This window comes from Drosophila kikkawai, chromosome 3R, assembly GCF_030179895.1.
Source record: "Drosophila kikkawai strain 14028-0561.14 chromosome 3R, DkikHiC1v2, whole genome shotgun sequence".
NCBI lineage: Eukaryota > Metazoa > Arthropoda > Insecta > Diptera > Drosophilidae > Drosophila > Drosophila kikkawai.
In genome coordinates this window covers 31,079,121-31,096,675 of record NC_091731.1, presented here as the reverse complement: position 1 = coordinate 31,096,675, position 17,555 = coordinate 31,079,121, and the positions used below count along the sequence as shown (strand labels likewise).

At 38.6% G+C, this 17,555-nt stretch overlaps 1 protein-coding gene across 3 annotated transcripts in view; it reads left to right on the top strand.

The window, feature by feature from the left end:
* hth (Meis homeobox homothorax) overlaps window positions 1-17,555 on the top strand; it is a 115,201-nt gene that overhangs the window by 18,362 nt on the left and 79,284 nt on the right. The window contains exons 4-7 of one of the 3 annotated variants that reach the window (XM_070286356.1): window positions 3,882-3,932; window positions 6,154-6,204; window positions 11,828-12,013; window positions 16,119-16,738. In XM_070286356.1, the coding sequence (XP_070142457.1) occupies window positions 3,882-3,932; window positions 6,154-6,204; window positions 11,828-12,013; window positions 16,119-16,136 (306 nt within the window). In that variant the 3' untranslated portion in view covers window positions 16,137-16,738. Of the gene's footprint in view, window positions 1-3,881; window positions 3,933-6,153; window positions 6,205-11,827; window positions 12,014-14,075; window positions 15,830-16,118; window positions 16,739-17,555 lie in introns of those variants that run through there. The other 2 variants (XM_017170998.3, XM_017170995.3) reach the window with 2 other exon arrangements.

The window sequence follows — 17,555 nt, the reverse complement described above, 5'->3', positions numbered from 1 at the left end:
AAAGGGAAACCCGCATGAGGCTGGCGCCGTGGCACGCAACATGGAAATGAAAATAATATAATGTGGCTACGTGCTGCAATTTAGGCGCCTAGCTTTTCCCATACCCCGCTGACTTTTGGCTCCGCAATTAGATCAACTAATAAGAGGGAGTGGTTTTCTTCTTTCAGGAAAGAACTTTGAACTTTCAGCTTGGGTTCTATAACCCACACTTTCCTTACTTTCCTCACTTTCCTTACTTTCCCCTTTTCCGTAAGTGGTTTTCCCTACCAACCATCTATTACTCAGCTATTTGCGAATCTTTGTTGTTGTTGTTGTTACTGGCTACTGCCTTGTGTTATCACTGTTATCACTGCACTCTTTTCTCAAGTGGCCAAAGACTTAGCGAACTGTCGATCGACAGCCGGTGTTTGACGGCAGCGAAATGCTTGGCGGCTACTGTGCGCGCTGATTCCAAAGTCGTCCCCGTCCGTCGGTGGTGCATAAATTGCTTTATGGCCCCGGTGCCCGAGTCCGGGTAAAAACTCTGACTGGAACTATAACAGGGGCTTTATGGCCATATTACTCAAGTGCCTGCAGACCAAAAGACCCGGTTGTAGTAGTAGTACTATTGTCCCTAGTCGGGGGCTATCTCCTCGGAATGATTTTATTGCCTCGCGACCTGGCCATAAAATCATGCCCAACCGTATGTGTATTGGCATTATAAAAAGAATATAGTCCACCCATCAAGAGAGCGCTGAATAAAAAAATAATAATAACATTGTGTCGTTTGCTGTTGATGAACCCCCAGATTTTTGTTGCCTAGTTTAAGCTTTCTTCTTTGGCGTCTCCCATTTCGATAATTGTCTGAGGAAATTTCCTGATTGAATCATAATTTGTCTCTCCAAGTAGTATATATAGTTTTTCCTTCTTTTTTTTATGACAGCGGATGATAGCACGTGGTTGATGAAATGGTACTGATTTCAAAATTCCCCCACAATCGCTAGAGTAGGGAAATTTATGGCCACCTACGCCATCAGCTAGTTTCGATTTTTATTTTTTATTTTGCCCTGGCTTTATTTTATTTGTTATATATATATTTTTTTTTTTGTATCTTTGGGGCCAAACGATTTGGAGACGCGGCGACATTGTAAACCTTTTGCCGGTTGTATAATTGCATTTATTGGCATCATAAAAAAGGCGCGTTTGAAGAGCAGTATCTAAACAGTAGTGATTTCTTTTCGCCTGTTGTCGCAAAAAAAAAACTCACACAATATTAAATAAATAGAAAAAAAAGAAAACAACGAAAAACAGAAATAGAAATTTATGAGGTGCTCATGTGAAACTGATTAGGAATGGGGTTCGCTTGGCGGTTCTCAGGTTCCGTTTGGGGCGCGTGACGATGTCTGCCACTCAATGAGTTTCAGATTCAAAATATAACAAAATATATGGCGCTACACTCTGGGGAAGTAACCTTTTTCAGGAAGAGTATTCTAAGTATTTCAATTGAGAGAATATTATACATTTGCTGAGAAATATAGACCATCCCCAGAGTCTAGATTAAAGCGATCTATGCTTAACTTAGTTGGGAATTATAAGGACCATTATAGATTGTTGATAGATTTCAATATATATCTGTCAAAAAACATTAATTTTTTGGTTCTCCCTGTATTTAGACACTATAAATATAAAATTGTCAGCTGCAGAGACGCCCACGCACTGCAGCATGTTGAAGAGATGGAAAGTCTGGGGGAAAATCATTTCGTTTTCATTCCTATTCCAATTCCTATTTCCATTTCATTTTCACGCCCCAACTGCTGAACATTTTGTATTTATAGACTTGTCTCATGCTGTGCATTTTAGTTAGTTGCCCACATGATTTATATATTTTTAAAATCTCCCATGTATATGTATATCTGTCTCTCTTGAGGAACTTCAATTAGCATGGGAAGAGATATGTTTTTGGGGACTTCTCAAGGTTCCCCAACGGCCATTTTTTATATGTTTTCTTTTCTTTTTTTTTTTTCTTAAGGCTCAAAAGTGCGTGCAATATGCCAGGCCAACTTGTGCTCTCTTCATATCAGTTAAAGCCAAAAGCGCGAACCGAACGGGCCTGCATAGTAGAAACCAGTTTGGCAAGTTCCCATTTTATCTGTATATCGATGTGGTGTGCTGGGTGTGTGTGTGTGTGTGCTAGTGCCACACCATTCGACCAACCAGCATTTGAAAATGCAACATAAAAGCCAACAGGCAACAACTTTTGCAAAATACTCAACACGCAACTTGGCTCCGCTTTTTCAGCTTCACCCTTCTAAACCCCCCCGTTTTTCCTCAATGGCCGTGCTTTGTGCTTTGCTATTATCTTGTTGTTGTTGGCCTCACAATGGGGCGTTTTTCTCATACGACGACCATCGTACAATGGTATGGAAGTGCCCACATATCTAGATGCGAGTACGAGTCTTCCAAGTCGCCCCGTCCGTCGTCTGTGTGTCCATGTGCAAAGTGTGTAATTATTAGCTGCACATGCCTCAGTTGATTTCAAATTGCCGTTACTGCCTTGGACCACTGGACCGCTGGACCTCTGGTCTCTCTGTGTGTGTGTTTCTCGCTTTTTATATATATATTTTTTTCTGGAAGATCTAGAAGAGCTTGAGCTCTATAGGAGATCAGTAGGGCAGCCTAACACGTAAGGTCGCGCCAATGTTTAATTGGGAATTGTGTGTTTGAAGGTTTATGGGGTATTCTTTCAAGTGGAATTACACTAATTATTAAAGAAACTTTAAAGTAGGAAAATGCATATTTCATTTTATTAGAGTTTTTTGAGTTGGGATACCAAGTTTCAGATCATTTTATTGATTTCTGCAGCAACTACTCTTATGAGAGTTACTTATCCCTAGATCTCTGCTCATCTGAGGGAGGTCTCTGTAAAAACCTCTTGTATGGTCTTACCTCAAACCAAACAAGACCCATAATTCCCTTAGCCCCTTTCAGGGTCACATCTTTTATCCCCGGAACCGTATATAATCCCTGCCTTTGGACCTCCCCCATGCAGTGCAACCTTGGTGCATGTGGCTGGGTGGTCAAAATAGCAACAACTCCGCACCACAAAAACCCAAACAAAGCAGACACACACACACGGATTTTGGACAAGGTCAGGTCCCTCAACCGTTATATAAGATATCGCAGCGGGTGTGTATATGTTTATCTTCGAAGACTCCGAAGTCTGAATATCTGAAGATCCGAGAGCTCAGTTCCGTGAGAGCCAAACAGCAGAAAAAATATCAAATAATTCGCACAGCATTTGATGATGACCTTCTCCGGTCGGTCGGTTGGATGGTTGTACGGTTGTACGGTCTGTGTGGCATTTTATCTAGCCAGATATTGCCTTTGTGATCTTTATCTAAGTGTGTGGTTTATTTTTATATCTACGTGTGCTCCGGCTGGGATTGCTATAAAAGCGAGAATCTCTTTTATGGTCACAGCGAGTCGCATCGTCACCTCTTCGGGGCTCCGGGTTTTTGCTTTATTTTTTTTCGGACTCGGTTTTTGGGTCCGCTGATGATGAGCTGATGAGCCCGGCACAAATGTGGCGTTTCCCAGGCCATGGAACCGATTTGCTGTTGTAGTTTTATAATGTGTACAATATTTTGGTTTGGCATGGGCTTATCGGCAGCCAGACCATCATAAAATAGCAAGAGGAGAGTGCCAACGAAGAGGGTTTGGCTTTTAGGCCAGAACAGCTGGTAAATGTTTTGCACAAAGAGAAATTCTTGGATATTTTATTTGATAATTATATGATTTTTGGGATGCCTTAAATCAGTTTGTGAATGACAACCCCTTTGTTTTTCTCTCTGTAAAATTTAACACTCACTAACCATTGTCCTTCTTGCTCTTTCTCTTTGCAGATAAGATCACAGAAACCCTATTATACCGCAGATCCCGAAGTCGACTCACTGGTAAGTAAAAAACAAACTACAAAAATCTAAAAAAAAATACAAAAAAGAAACCAAAGCTGGCAACAAAGTTGCCACACAGCCTCCTTGGCAGCAAGTTGCCAAAGCCAAAGATCATGGCTATTTTTTTTGTTGCTGTTTTTTATGCTGAATGTAGTATGTATGTGTGCCTGTGTGTGTGGGTATCACCTTGACCCAAAACGACAACGACAATTGAATAATTTTCTTTTATTTAGAATAAATCACAGTGAATTTAGCAAAAGAGCAAAGCCTCGGCAAACGAACGCAATTTATGAGCATTTGTTCGCCAGCGCGAACTGAACTGAGTTGTTTAGTCATTTTATTGGACAGCGTTGCCATACTTTTCGCTCTCTGCAGCTCTCTGGGGGGATGTATATACAAATATACATATATATATAGTCGGGGGAAAATCGGAGGGCCAGCCGCGAGCGAACCCATGCGAACGACAATATGAAGCAGAACGATTTAATGATGCATATGACATTTTTGCACTCTCTAAATGGGCTGCCTGGGCAGCAGCAGCAACAGCAGCAGCAGCAGCAGCCTTGGGTGTGCAAAGAAAAAAAAATATATAAAAAATATATATATATAACAACAATGGAGCCAACGTCTTGACTTTAGTAGAATATGCATTCCAAGGCAAATGCCAGGCGGCAAACAGCAACCTTGGCGCTGATCATGATCAGCGGCAGTGCAGCTCATGATGAGGCTGTGATCTTCGAAGAGCATTATTATAGTTTAGGGGAAACGGGAACTCATGCTAATCTGCCAAGGGAAATGATCGTTAACAGAGCTTCGAGATTTCTGAGGAGAACCGATATGAGTCAGAATGCACAGGGGAAATGAGTTGATATTAAAAAGGAAGATATATGTACATATATCAAAAAACTAGAAGGGAAAAGTAAGACAACTAACTAAATTCATAGTAAATAGAATAAGTCTAACTTTATAATAATAGATAAACTATATTTTATCTCTTAATTGAATTCACTTTATGGCTAGTTTCACCTAGAATCTTACTATTTCTCAAGGTGTAGCAAGCATCCTTAAACCGCAAATACCTTCACATAGCACATTAATCCAACTAACCTGGCAGATCCTTCTTCTTTGGCAGTCTCCTTCTTATTTCTTTTATTTTTTACCTCTTTTTTTTTTGTATTCCTCCTGGCATTCCGAGTCATAACAATTTTTACGACCAAAAAGAGATCATTTTGGCGGCAGGGCAGCCAGCATCCAGCAGAATGTAAATCAAGACGGAAATGCCGCGTGCAAAGAGTGCAAAAAAAAATGCAAAACGAACCGTGCAATTGGGTAGCAGCTAAGCTAAAGTCGGCGGATAAATACAAAAAAAAAATACAAAAAAAGGAGTATATATAGTGGAGCAAAAGTCTGGCAGAGTATAAAGAGATTATGGGCAAAACTAATTTTAATTGCCGGCAGTCGTAAATGTGTCACTTACCCACTCGCTAGCTCGCGGCTGGGTGGGTTGCTGCCTCTGGTGGCCTTAATTTTATGCACTTGCAGATTAGTTTATTAGTTGTAGTACAAAATCACTGAAGGCCCTCCGCCAAGACCCCACTCTTTTCCCTAGATCGCCAACTCTTGGCCATGGCCCTGTGCCTATGTGTGTCTATCTTTTGGCCCGCTCGCGTCTGCGTACTTTGGCCATAAATCATTTTGGCATGCCAGCCTGTGGTTGCCACTCCCCCTTTATCCGCTATCGTGTTTGAACATTTAAAAGTGCATTTAGTAACACTCACTTAAAGGAAGAGAAAAAAATACAACAAAAAAATAAAAACACAAGAGAGAAAACCCCTTGCTATAAAAATGTTTATGGCATGTCTTGGGTTTTAAATGGAATTCCTGGCAGTAGCGGCAGACACAATAACCAAAACCAAACGCAGGCCACACAGCAGCAGTTAGCAGCATCGTAAAAATGTCAAATGTCAAGCTGATGTTTTAATTAGCGGTCTGGTCACACCAGCAACATAAAATCCAGTAGTTGTGCATTTATGGGGGCCAAAAGGGAGTGTTGTATAAATAATTATAGATTAATTGGGCATTTAAAAGAGGTAATTTTAGTTATCTAAAAGTTTATACTAGATTTATATGCTTTAATAACGGCTTTGGTCACTCTAACTTGAATTTAAATTCCTTTTTTTATGTGCAAACTAATTAATTTTACATTTTTCTCTCTTTCCAGATGGTGCAAGCAATACAAGTACTTCGGTTTCACCTTTTAGAATTAGAAAAAGTAAGTAACACCTTTCTTTTCAAGCAAATATCCCCCCCAAAACTAAGTTAAAGTACAACGCTTTAAGCAAGCTTAAACATTGCCATGCCAATAGCTTTAATATCGGGGGAAAATCCATTTATGCAACCTCATCAAAGCTGCAGAAAAAGCAGCATTTGTTTAGTCATTGCAATTAACTGAAAAAGCCAGAGAGCCAGGCCAGGCCCAGCCAAGTCGCCGGCAATCATTTATCAACGCCCCAAAAAGACCACCCAAAATGCTTAACCAGGAACCCAGGCAGGACCCAAAACACAGTCTCCAGCCAGCAGGCCCATAAATATAAAACCCCGAGCCCAGAACGCGAAAAAAGAGCAGGCAAATAGTTGCCAACGGGCGCGCATTTCAATTACCAACATTTGTGTTGACATTTTATTGAGCCATGTTCCAAGGCGGCCCTGGGGTTGGGGATAAATGTAGAGTCCCACAGCAGGCGACCATATATCTGCAGCTTGTCTAATACACTTGCAAAATGTCTAAATTAAAGGCAACGGCAAAAAGTGCAGCTGAAAATTGAATTAATTGGCAATCAGAGTGAAATATTTGTTAGGCATATGTACAGGATGTGGCCTAAACCACAAATATTTGGCTTTAGCGGCAGGTGTTTTATGTAGTTTTGGTTACAGTTTCATGCGTAAGATAAAAGAATGCAAAAGAAATATAACATTTCGAGTTGAACAATGGAATGCATTCAGTTTTTTTATTCGGCCTTTGCCTTTGTTGTTGATACATGAGGTGTGATGACTGCTGCAGAACTTCCCCTCGATTTTCTAACTCTGAAAATTCCTAGATAACACACCAAGCCAAACATAAATTATTTTACCAAAGTGGGGGAGGTTTTCTCTTATGTTTTAAAATGCCGCAAGAGGAGGGAGTGAGGGTTCCAAACACCTACTTGATTATTAGACACTTTATTGTCTAAATGGAAAAATTACAGGTTGCCTAATTTGTTTTAATTTCAAATAATATGCAAGCAAGCCCTGCCAGCTTCGGGTGCGTGTCAGTCTCTCTCTTACACTCTTGTGACTTAATGGAAGTTGTTCCTCAAACGTGGTCGTAATTAATGCCGGTCTACCCCCTCTTTTCTGTATTGTATTTTATTTTTGTTGCTGCTGCTGTGCTGAGAAAATTAATTAGGCAAATGCGCAACGAAGCGTGGAGCGAACCTAAACCGAAACCGAAACTGAAACCGAAACCCAGAGCAGGAGTTTAAGTCTAAGCTGGCCAGCAAGCCAACAGCAGCAGCAAAACCCGTCTCTTACTCTTTTTTTCAATTAAGTCTTAAGTAAGAAATTATGCAAAACACTGGACAGAACACACTGAGAAAAGAGCTAATCAAGAACAAATCTTGGCCGCGGAACATGACTTATAAATGGGTATTAGACATGCCTGCCTAGCCATCAGACACTATTAAAACTTCAGTGCTTCATAATAAGCCGATATAATTAGAGTTCATAGCTGATCGAAGCAGGTTTCAACGAATAATCTATATAATGGAAATAATCTATAAATCTCTATGATATAAAGGGTTATTTTCTGACGTAATGGAAGTTAATAATCTTTCAAAACTCTTCTAAGCCTGGGAAAACCTTGACTTTTCCTTTCTAATTTATTTTAAAAATTAAATTAAATTTTCCAAAGTTTAAAAATACTTTTCATAAATCAAAACAAGTCGTGTTTCATCTCCGATTTATTTTTTTGTGTGCATAAAATGATACAAGCACAACGCTTAGGGAATATATAGTAGAGTTAAAGTCATTTGCTGTGGAATGTGATGTCCGTTTCGGTTTCTTTTTATTTTCTTTTGGCTTTGCGTAGAGAGTACATTTTTCCACCCAGATATAGGCTAATGACAGGTAATCGAACAGACAAGAAGAAGAGTCAATCAAGGTGCAATTAGCCTGGCAAAACGCTTTCTAAGTCCAATGCAAAACAAACGCACAAAACTAGTGCAGTAAGCCAAGTTAGTCAGTCAGTTGGCCAGCTGCAATTTGTTTGCAGCGCACCCTGTATAGAAAGCCAGAAAAATAAAATAAAAAAAAAGGCAAGAAAGAAATAAATATAAAACAAAACAACAGTCAAGATCTTTATCAACATCACAGCAGCAGCAGCAGCGGCCACGACAGGTTTTTGTTTTGTCATTTGTCACTCACACAGCTTGCGACACACAACACGAAACCAACAAAGAACTGTAGCAACTTGTACAAAAACCCAAAAAAATATATGTATATAAAAAAAAGGATAAAAAATCGAACAAAAAATAAAGCACATTCATTTATATGCAGCCAACAAAATGCAGCGGTCGATTTTTTGGTGTATAAAATAAATATAAATGCAAAAGAACAAAACAACAAAAAATATACTTAAATAAAATGTGCGGGCTGGTAAAAAAAAGTACAACAAAAATAATACAACATCTATATGTATATATATATATCTGTATCTGTGCATATTTGTTGCTACAGCAAACAGAATCAGTTAAAAAGACGTTTTCAAGACTTGTGTCTGTCAAAACTGGTTTGGCAGTCTCAGTTCCTCAGTCGCAGTCTGGGCCTCAGTCACACACAGAGCTCCCAGTCTCTCCAGCTTTTTAGCTCCCCAGTCATGCAAAAAATAAAAATAAAAAACAAAAAATAAAATACAGCAAAAAATATAAGGGGAGAACACAAAAAACTAAACAAAAATAACAAAAAAGTCAAGCAGGCAGGCAGGCAGGCATTGCAATTGACAAACAGACGACGAGACGGTGGGACTAACCGCCTGATGGACAGTGGGACAAAAAGACACAGCACACAGACCGAGATGGAGTCCAGAGTCGGAGACACAACACGTTGGGTCACTCAGTTGCACACGCTCCTCCACCGGCAGGGGGTATCAGAGAATCGGAGAATCGGAATCGGCATGGGGGCACACACAAACACACACACACACACAACAATTTGGGGGCCTTGTTTTGATGGCTTGGCCAAGATCGCTTCGGGATTGCTTCCAGCGACAGCTGTATGCTTTTTGAGTATTTTTTTTTGTGGTGTCTGAAACCGATGATGCAAGCTGAGGGATCTGCCAAAAAGCCAAGTAGAAATGATATTCTCAATGACTATTTTCCACAGATTTATAAAGCAATACAGTTAGCATTCCATCCCAGACTAGTGCATACCATATTACCATTAATTACATTTCATTTAAATGTCAGAGCAGCACAGAGGGAAAAGAGTTGGCTACGGAAACTTGTTAGACCCCAGCCAGAGTGTGTTGGAGGCTGTTGCGTGCCGGGGACTTTGACTTTAAACGGTTGGGGCCTATCTATGAACGGAAATCGAGAATTACCACTGCGCAGATTGGAGCGATTTGCATCGAGATTAGAATTACATAGAGTAAAGAGAGGAAGCTGTGAGGGGCTACTAGAGGGGTGGCTGCTGTTGCTGTGAAAAGTTTTGCTTAACAGGATGTACAAATGAGCGGGCAGTAACGCACGCCCTCTTGTTGCTGCCGCATGTCGAGGGCCCACCCAATGTGCAACAGCAACAGCAACAGCGAATGTGCAACAGCAACAACATGGGGGCCTTCTGGGGGACTTGCTTTTGTGACAGTCATAAATATCGCAATGAGCCGTTCGAAAATGTCACATACAATGCTGACAAATTAATCAAAAGTTATCAGCCAGCCGGCATCGAAAGCTGAGTCTCCGAAGGGTCTTGATGAGGATGCTCCCTCGGCATCTGCCGGCATCATAAACATATCAATTTGGTGGGCGCACAGCGGCAGCAGCAGCAGCAACATGTTGCTGGCGTGCTAATTCCAAGCTTTATGGATATTGTTATGGTCGCTTTGACAGCTACAAATGCAATCATAAAACTGATACACCAGAGCAACATGTTGCTGCTGCTGCTGTGCACTGTTGCTTATCAGCGCAGCGGCGGCGGCGGCGACAAATTTGACATTGTCCTGTCATAAACCAGTTGCAGGCCGCCGTTGCTTTTTATCATCTTTTTTTTGAGCTTTTTTTTTTGGTGACAATAACATTGAAAGCAGCCTGCAAACGAGTTTGACAAGTTTGGGCAATGGGCAACAAGTTAATAGCCCCGTTGGCCGCCGTTGCAGCTTTCGCAGGCCAAAAAAATACAAAAAATACAACAAAAAATGAAGTCAAGAAGCAGCAGCACAGGAGCAACGCAACACACGGCACAGCAGCAGCAGCAACAACAAACAATTTGCATAAGCAACGCGCACTTTTTCGTAAATTAAATGCCAGGCATCGGTTAAATGGAGCACCCTGTTGTTGGTGTTGTTGCTGTTGCTGCTGCTGCTGTGTCTGCCAGCCATGGCCCAGTGCAATTAATTTCTTTTTAGCCGTGGCGGCGGCTGCATTCCTCTCTTTGTTGCCTGCATATTTGCATATAGTATGCCTGACTCACACTCACTTTGGCCTTATCGCATTTGTTTTATCATACACACACACACTCGAGGCAGCCACAGCAACAACAGGGCTTTAAAAACGCATTCTGTTGGCCAAAGTCTTCTGGGCCTTTTTCCTGCTGACGCCACAGCGATCTTCTGGGCACTGAACGAAAAATATTACTTTTAGAAAATGATTCAAGGCTGTATAAAAATCCAGAAAACCGGAATTCCCTCAGTGTACATCATCTCCATGTTGCTAATGCGAGTGTTGCACGTGCTGCCTGATGTTGCTGCTTGGTTGGCTGGCTGGCTGGCTGGCTGGTTGCCTTGCTGAAAGTGTGCCCCGAGGCACTGAGCTTGCCCGCCTTCCTCCTTCCTTCCACTTCCTTTTCGGCCAGTGCATTATTTCGGACCTCTCTCTATGCATATTTATGGGCCTTGGTTAGAGAGAGGCTTTGTCCCTCAGCCATTTTTGAGTGCCATCATCATGGCCATGGGTCTGGCCTGGCTCTGGGTCTCCATCGTCTGGAGTTGCAGATGGAGTTTAGCAGGTAACGCATCAAAAGCAATTTGCATGCCATTTTGCGGGGGCAGGGATCGCGCGGAAAGTGCCAGGATGAGCCGGTTTTTTGGGTTGATTGTGGCAAGAATGTGATGGCGCTAAGTATGGCAATGTTTAGGTTCGCTTTAAGTGTATATATAAGAACAAAAATAGTCAGTGAAAAATAATTCTTTATTATTAACTGATCTTGTATAAAATAAAGCATTTCAAACAGATAGATGATCGAAAAGGTTAAACTAAAAATTCAATTATGGAATTTACCTCAATAAAATAAGGAAACCAAACCATTCGATCACCTAGACTGCTTTCGTTACTACTTCATATGACCATATTTCTTCACTTAATATTTTAATCACTTAAGAAACTCCTTTAAAATAAGTAAACCCCTTGTAAATATAAATATTACGAATTCTTAGAGTACCCCCTTTATATAGAGTAGCATCACCCTAAAAAACCACCGCACCCCCTTTGTTAAAACCGCCGCCCCCTTCCTCTGGAGATACCAATAAAATCTCTAGAGAACTAAAAAACAAAATCGAAAACACAACTGATGATCTCTTTTCTTCTCTCTTCTCTTCTCTCCCCCCAAAACAAAAAACAAAAACAAAAACCCTCGTTCTCCGACAGGTGCACGAATTATGCGATAACTTCTGTCATCGGTATATATCGTGTTTAAAGGGTAAAATGCCAATAGATTTAGTGATCGACGAACGGGACACCACCAAGCCACCGGAGCTGGGATCGGCGAACGGAGAAGGGCGCAGCAATGCCGACTCCACGTCGCACACCGATGGAGCTAGTACACCAGACGTTGTGAGTACCCCCTTCGCGGGAGCACATGGTCCTATATTGGCGAGCTACAATGCGGTGGTGCACCCATGTTCGTAGTACGATAACGACCTTCTTGCAAAAACGAAGCGGGTGCTCACAATGCCCTGGGATTAAAATGAATCAATAATAATAATAATTGCAATGCGATCAATCAGTACGAAATCGAAAGCGAAATCGAATCGAATCGAATCGAGTTGGAGTGCGAATCGAATGCCAAATCGAAAATGCCACAATCGATAATCGATGACCGATAACCGATAACAGTAAAGAACCGAAAATGTTGCTGCTTGTTGCGGCAAACAAAAATCTAAAAAAAATCAAACATAATATTAATATTGATGAATTCAAATCCAAATCCGAACGCAGAAGAAGTTGTACGTCATTATGAACAAATCCAAAAAAACACACACACACACCCATAATATACACACACACTTTGTAAATTAAAATCAGAATCCGAAACAAAAATAAGCGAAGAAAGCTGAACAAAAATTACCTATTACAAATTAAAAGAAACCAATTCAAAAAACAGTAATAATTCCAAATCAAAAGCGAAAATATAAAGGAGAGCAGAGGAGTTTTACGAGCCGGCGAGCAGCAGCACACAGCAGCAGCATCCACGGCAGCAACATAGCTATGCGACAGCGGCAACATACACACACATACGGCAGCAACATACATCGGCTGGCGGCACAGAGAGGACAGTAACCGACATGAGTAACGTACCAGCGACAAACGAGCTTCCAAAAAAACGAGGCTTCGGCCACGAAAACCGAACTGATAACCGACTCGAACGAACGCGTAACGAAAACCGACTGAACTACGAACGTGTGTCTATATATATATATATATCTTCATATATATATGGACAATCCATTAATGTTGCTACCGTTGCTGCCACGGCCAAAAAATTTGTTTGCTCTCCTCCTTCTGTGTACAGTAAATGCCATAAATTTAAGTTCCAACAACAGCTGCAGGCAGCAAAGAGTAGTAACGAAAGACAAAAACTATGCACTTTTTGAGTGGATTTCTTTTTTGGATTTCGCGCCTGTTCTTTTCTGCCCGTCAGCTTATCTCACTCCCTCTTAAAAAAAAAAAAGAAAAAATAAATACAAATATCAGTTTATATATCTCAAGCAGATTGTAAATGATAAAAGATAAACAAAAAGCAACTGAGCAACAATAATTAGAGCAACAAACAATTTCGCTTAATTTGTAAAAAGTACCAACAACTAAAGAAACAACAACAAAAAAACCGAAAACAAAAGTAAGAAAACAGAAAACAAAGAAAATGAAAAGCATAAAGTAATTGAGAACTAAATTACAACAATATGAAAATGTTCGAGAACTTCGTTTTTGCAAGAGGCCCATATAGCTCGCCAATATATTATTAATTATTATTAACAACACTCACACAAACCATTAACCAACCAACCAACTATTTTTGATTATTTTTCCCCCTTACTTAATACTGAACACCCCTTGAAAAAAGTAAAAAACAAAAAAAGTCCCCCCTAAATATTAAAATCCAATCAACAAGAATTGAAGTAATAATCTTATATTATGAGAAAGTTTACTAACCCCCCAAAAATCTAACCAATTTTTAACATTTTTACATATGCACACATAACTCTATATAGAGTTCTATATAGAAACTATATATATATATAATACCCAAGCATACGCATATATTATATATGTATACTGATTATATGATATACGAAAGTCTGGCCTCTGACTCTTCTGTCCCCGATATCTCGTGGGCCTGGTCAGTTAGTCGGCGGGTATCGATAACCTATTCGGTTATCGGTTTGAGTTTTGTTGAGTTTGTAAACTTGTAAATATTTGAAATACCCCCCAAAAGTCCCTCCTCTCAGATGACAACAACAACAGCAACAAGCAGACAGACACACAGCCCACAAAGAATATTATTCCCATTTTCTAAAATCTCTCTATCTATATTCAACCATTAAAACCCCAAAATTCTTTTACCTAAATCTGTGCCAATTACTTGGAAAAACCAAACGAATGATCACACACACAGCCCAGCACCCAAGACTTTTCACCGCTGGAGGAGACCTATGCCAGCTATCGCATCAAACACGAGGCGGACTTCTAGTCCAGCCCCGATTTTAACCCCCTCCCCCCCCATCAGTTCTCTATAAATATACGGAAAATCGATCTAATATAAAGATAAAGCTTAGCCATGTAGTTTGTAACTAAAATCCAGTCTAGGCTGCGCTTAAACAAAAAGAAAAGAAAGAGATAGAAAGAAGTATATAGTTAATTCCTAGAAACTTCTATCCCCACATATATATATAAATATATATTTTCTAAAGCTTAGTTTGAAAATTTTTAATTTCCTCTATAATTTCGGGAATTTTTCAATTTAGCAAACGTGTATACGATTTTTCTAAAAACAAAACGTCCTTTTTCCCTTCGTGTGTTTTACAACACTGGAGCGAAACTTGCCAAATAATACGAGAGAAAAAAAAAGGAAGAGAATGTTAAAAAGAAGACATAAGGATATTTTCGTTAATCACTTTTTTTTTTGTTTTTGTTTTCAACTCTCATCATGCAACGCATATACGTAAAAAAGAGATACCAGAAAAGCAAAAAAACCCAAAACCTGAGTTCAAATGCAAAGTATACGAATAAAACATTATTGTTTATTACATAGAGAAAGCAACAAAAAATACGAAAAAAAACAACAACTAAGAAACTTAAAGTTAATTTAATTAAATTGAGGATCCGAACGATCGACATTTTAAATGAGCCGAGGAACTTTCAAGAACAATTGATATACGTAAAAGCAAACAGCAAAACCAACTAAAACTAAACAAACTTTAAGCATTTACTAAACGAAGCAAATCGAAAACTACGCGATACTATTATTATTAAATAAATATAAAGGGAAGGAGGAAAGCTAAATGTAATTTAATTGAATTAGAAGGAGAGAAGGAGCAGCCGCTACCCTCCAATCCCCCCCAACTTGTATACTATAGCGTACGTTATATAGTTCTTAGTCAGGCCCCCTGAACCCTAGGCAGTCGTAACCCTCAACATGCAATACGAAAGGATATGAGAAAACGCAATTCTTCTCTAGCTACCAAAACACTTTCTACTGCTAACTTCTACTACTATTTTGAGTTGTAGAACACTACTACTAAACAAAAACTACAAAATACAAATAAATGTACTTAAATCGAGCTGCGATCAGTCGATCCAGCAGCTCCTTCAGCTATATGGGCAGTCATTTGTATACTTAGACTATAGTTGAACCGATTTCCCAGCGGTTTATTATAGCCAACTAACTAAACAACAACAACAACAAGAAGAAACAACAACAACAAAGCTTTTGTACTATTTTTTCAAAACTAACAAGAAAATGAGGGAAAACTTTCTTGCAAAATTATGAAAATTCAAATAGTTGTTGTACTTTGTCTCAAAACCCTTAAAAAAAACCTAAAAATCTTGTATGTAAGAAACTAAATTTAAACTCGAAAAATTGCTGTAATTATGTAATAATTTTTCTGTTAGCATAATTCGCCGCTTTTAGTTAAAAACAAAAAAAAAAAAAACACTGTTGCAAAAAAGGAGAGAAAAAACTTTGTTTCCTATGATTTATTGTGTGAGCTTTTTGCATTTTCGTTGAACCATTATACTTTAATGATTTTCTGTATTAAATGTTTTGCTAAAAAATATTATAAAAACCAAGCAAAAATTTTTTATTGTTGCATTGTATAAATAAACTTAAAATACACACACAAACACACACAAAATACTGAAACTGAAATACGTAATTGCTTTAGGTGATATTTTATAAAAATATAACGCAAGTAAAAATAATAATAAAAAATGAAAATGAAAAAAAAAACAAACTAAATTAAAAAAAAATGATGCAAAATATATACGTAAATATGTTTTAAAAATCGAAAGAAGGCGCTTTTTTGCTTTTTACTATTTTTAAAATATATAAAACAAGAAAGAAACACACAAAATAAACAAATTAACAATAATTTGAGCATACATTTTTTAATAATTATTATTATTATTATTGTTTTTACAAACAAAACATTTTATTTAGTTTTTAGCAAAATTGTAAAATGAAAGTAAATGTTATAAGACGATGACGATGAGAGAAAACGCAATCAAAAATTAAGAGAAGGAAAAGTAAAATATACATAAAGAAAATCCAACAACAAACAAAAACAACCAGCAACTTCTATACGATATACGAATACATTTTAATGTAATATTTTTAATTATTTATATTGTATACTAATAATATAATTAAAACAAGGAAGGATTAAGAGTAAAAGCAAAACAAAAAAGAACTACAGAGTAAAGTTTAAAGAGTTAGCCAATAAATATATGAAAACAAAACGAAGAAACAAAAACGAAAACAAACAACAACAAAAAAACAAAACAAAAAACAAAAAAAAAACCAAAATATATTTGAAAAGTATAAAACAAAAAAACCAAATGGATTTTTTCTCTGACCTAAACTTAGTTATTTAAGCAATTGGAGGACTTTTATGGAACTGGGAACCGAAAGCAGCTGAAGACCCAAGAAGGATGACCATTAAAACTGGATTTGCTGGATTTTTTACAGTTCTTTTCTAGATTTTCTGGAATTTTTAGGTGCTGAAAACTGCAAAAATGGATTTATTTGTATCATTTAGGATCTTTCTCTACTTTTCAGCCGCGTTTATAAACAATTTTTTAGGGCAAAAAGGTCATCTCTAAGTGTTGGTATAACTTTCTTTTAGGTTTTCATGGAATTTGGATTTTGTGAAATGACCTCAAGAGAGTTTTACTTAATTGCTTGGACTGAACTTTGTTTTAAAAGTGTTTAAAACAAGTGCTTAAAATATTATACAACCCCATTTTGTGATTTTCAACGCAGAACAGGACTACTATATATTTATTATATACTTTTGCCACAAAGTTGATTACAATTTATAACAATTATTTACTACTATAATATGATAATTATAATATTTAAATAACCCTTTAAATATGTTTATAATAATTTCCATATCTTATAGTAATATTTGCCACAATTTCCTCTTGATTATAACCTATAAAACTGACCCAGTTACCCTGTTGAACTGAACACAGTCCTGACCCTGGCTCCTGTTCCATTAACATTGCCTGTAAATTGAGAACGGCTTGGCTCGTATTACCAACAAAAAAACCCAAGGCACGTGTAAGCCTCTTAGCAGAGGGAGGATTTCGATACAGAATTTTGGGGGTGCTGCCAGTTGCAGGCGGCCCACAAGGATCACGCCAGGATAAGTGCGTCTGAATCTGAGGAATTTATGAAATTCGAGCAGTTCATCCGATCGTTTTCTGGACAGCTGCCCCTCTACCAACACACGAGGGTAACGAACGCGTGTAAGAAACACCTTAAATGACTCTTTTTTTCGGGTAATACCCTGGTGTTTTCCCCTTCTGGGTGCGTGTTAGATGAGTCTCGAGCTCGAGTTCGTTCGCTTAATGGTGGCTACATGTAATTTGG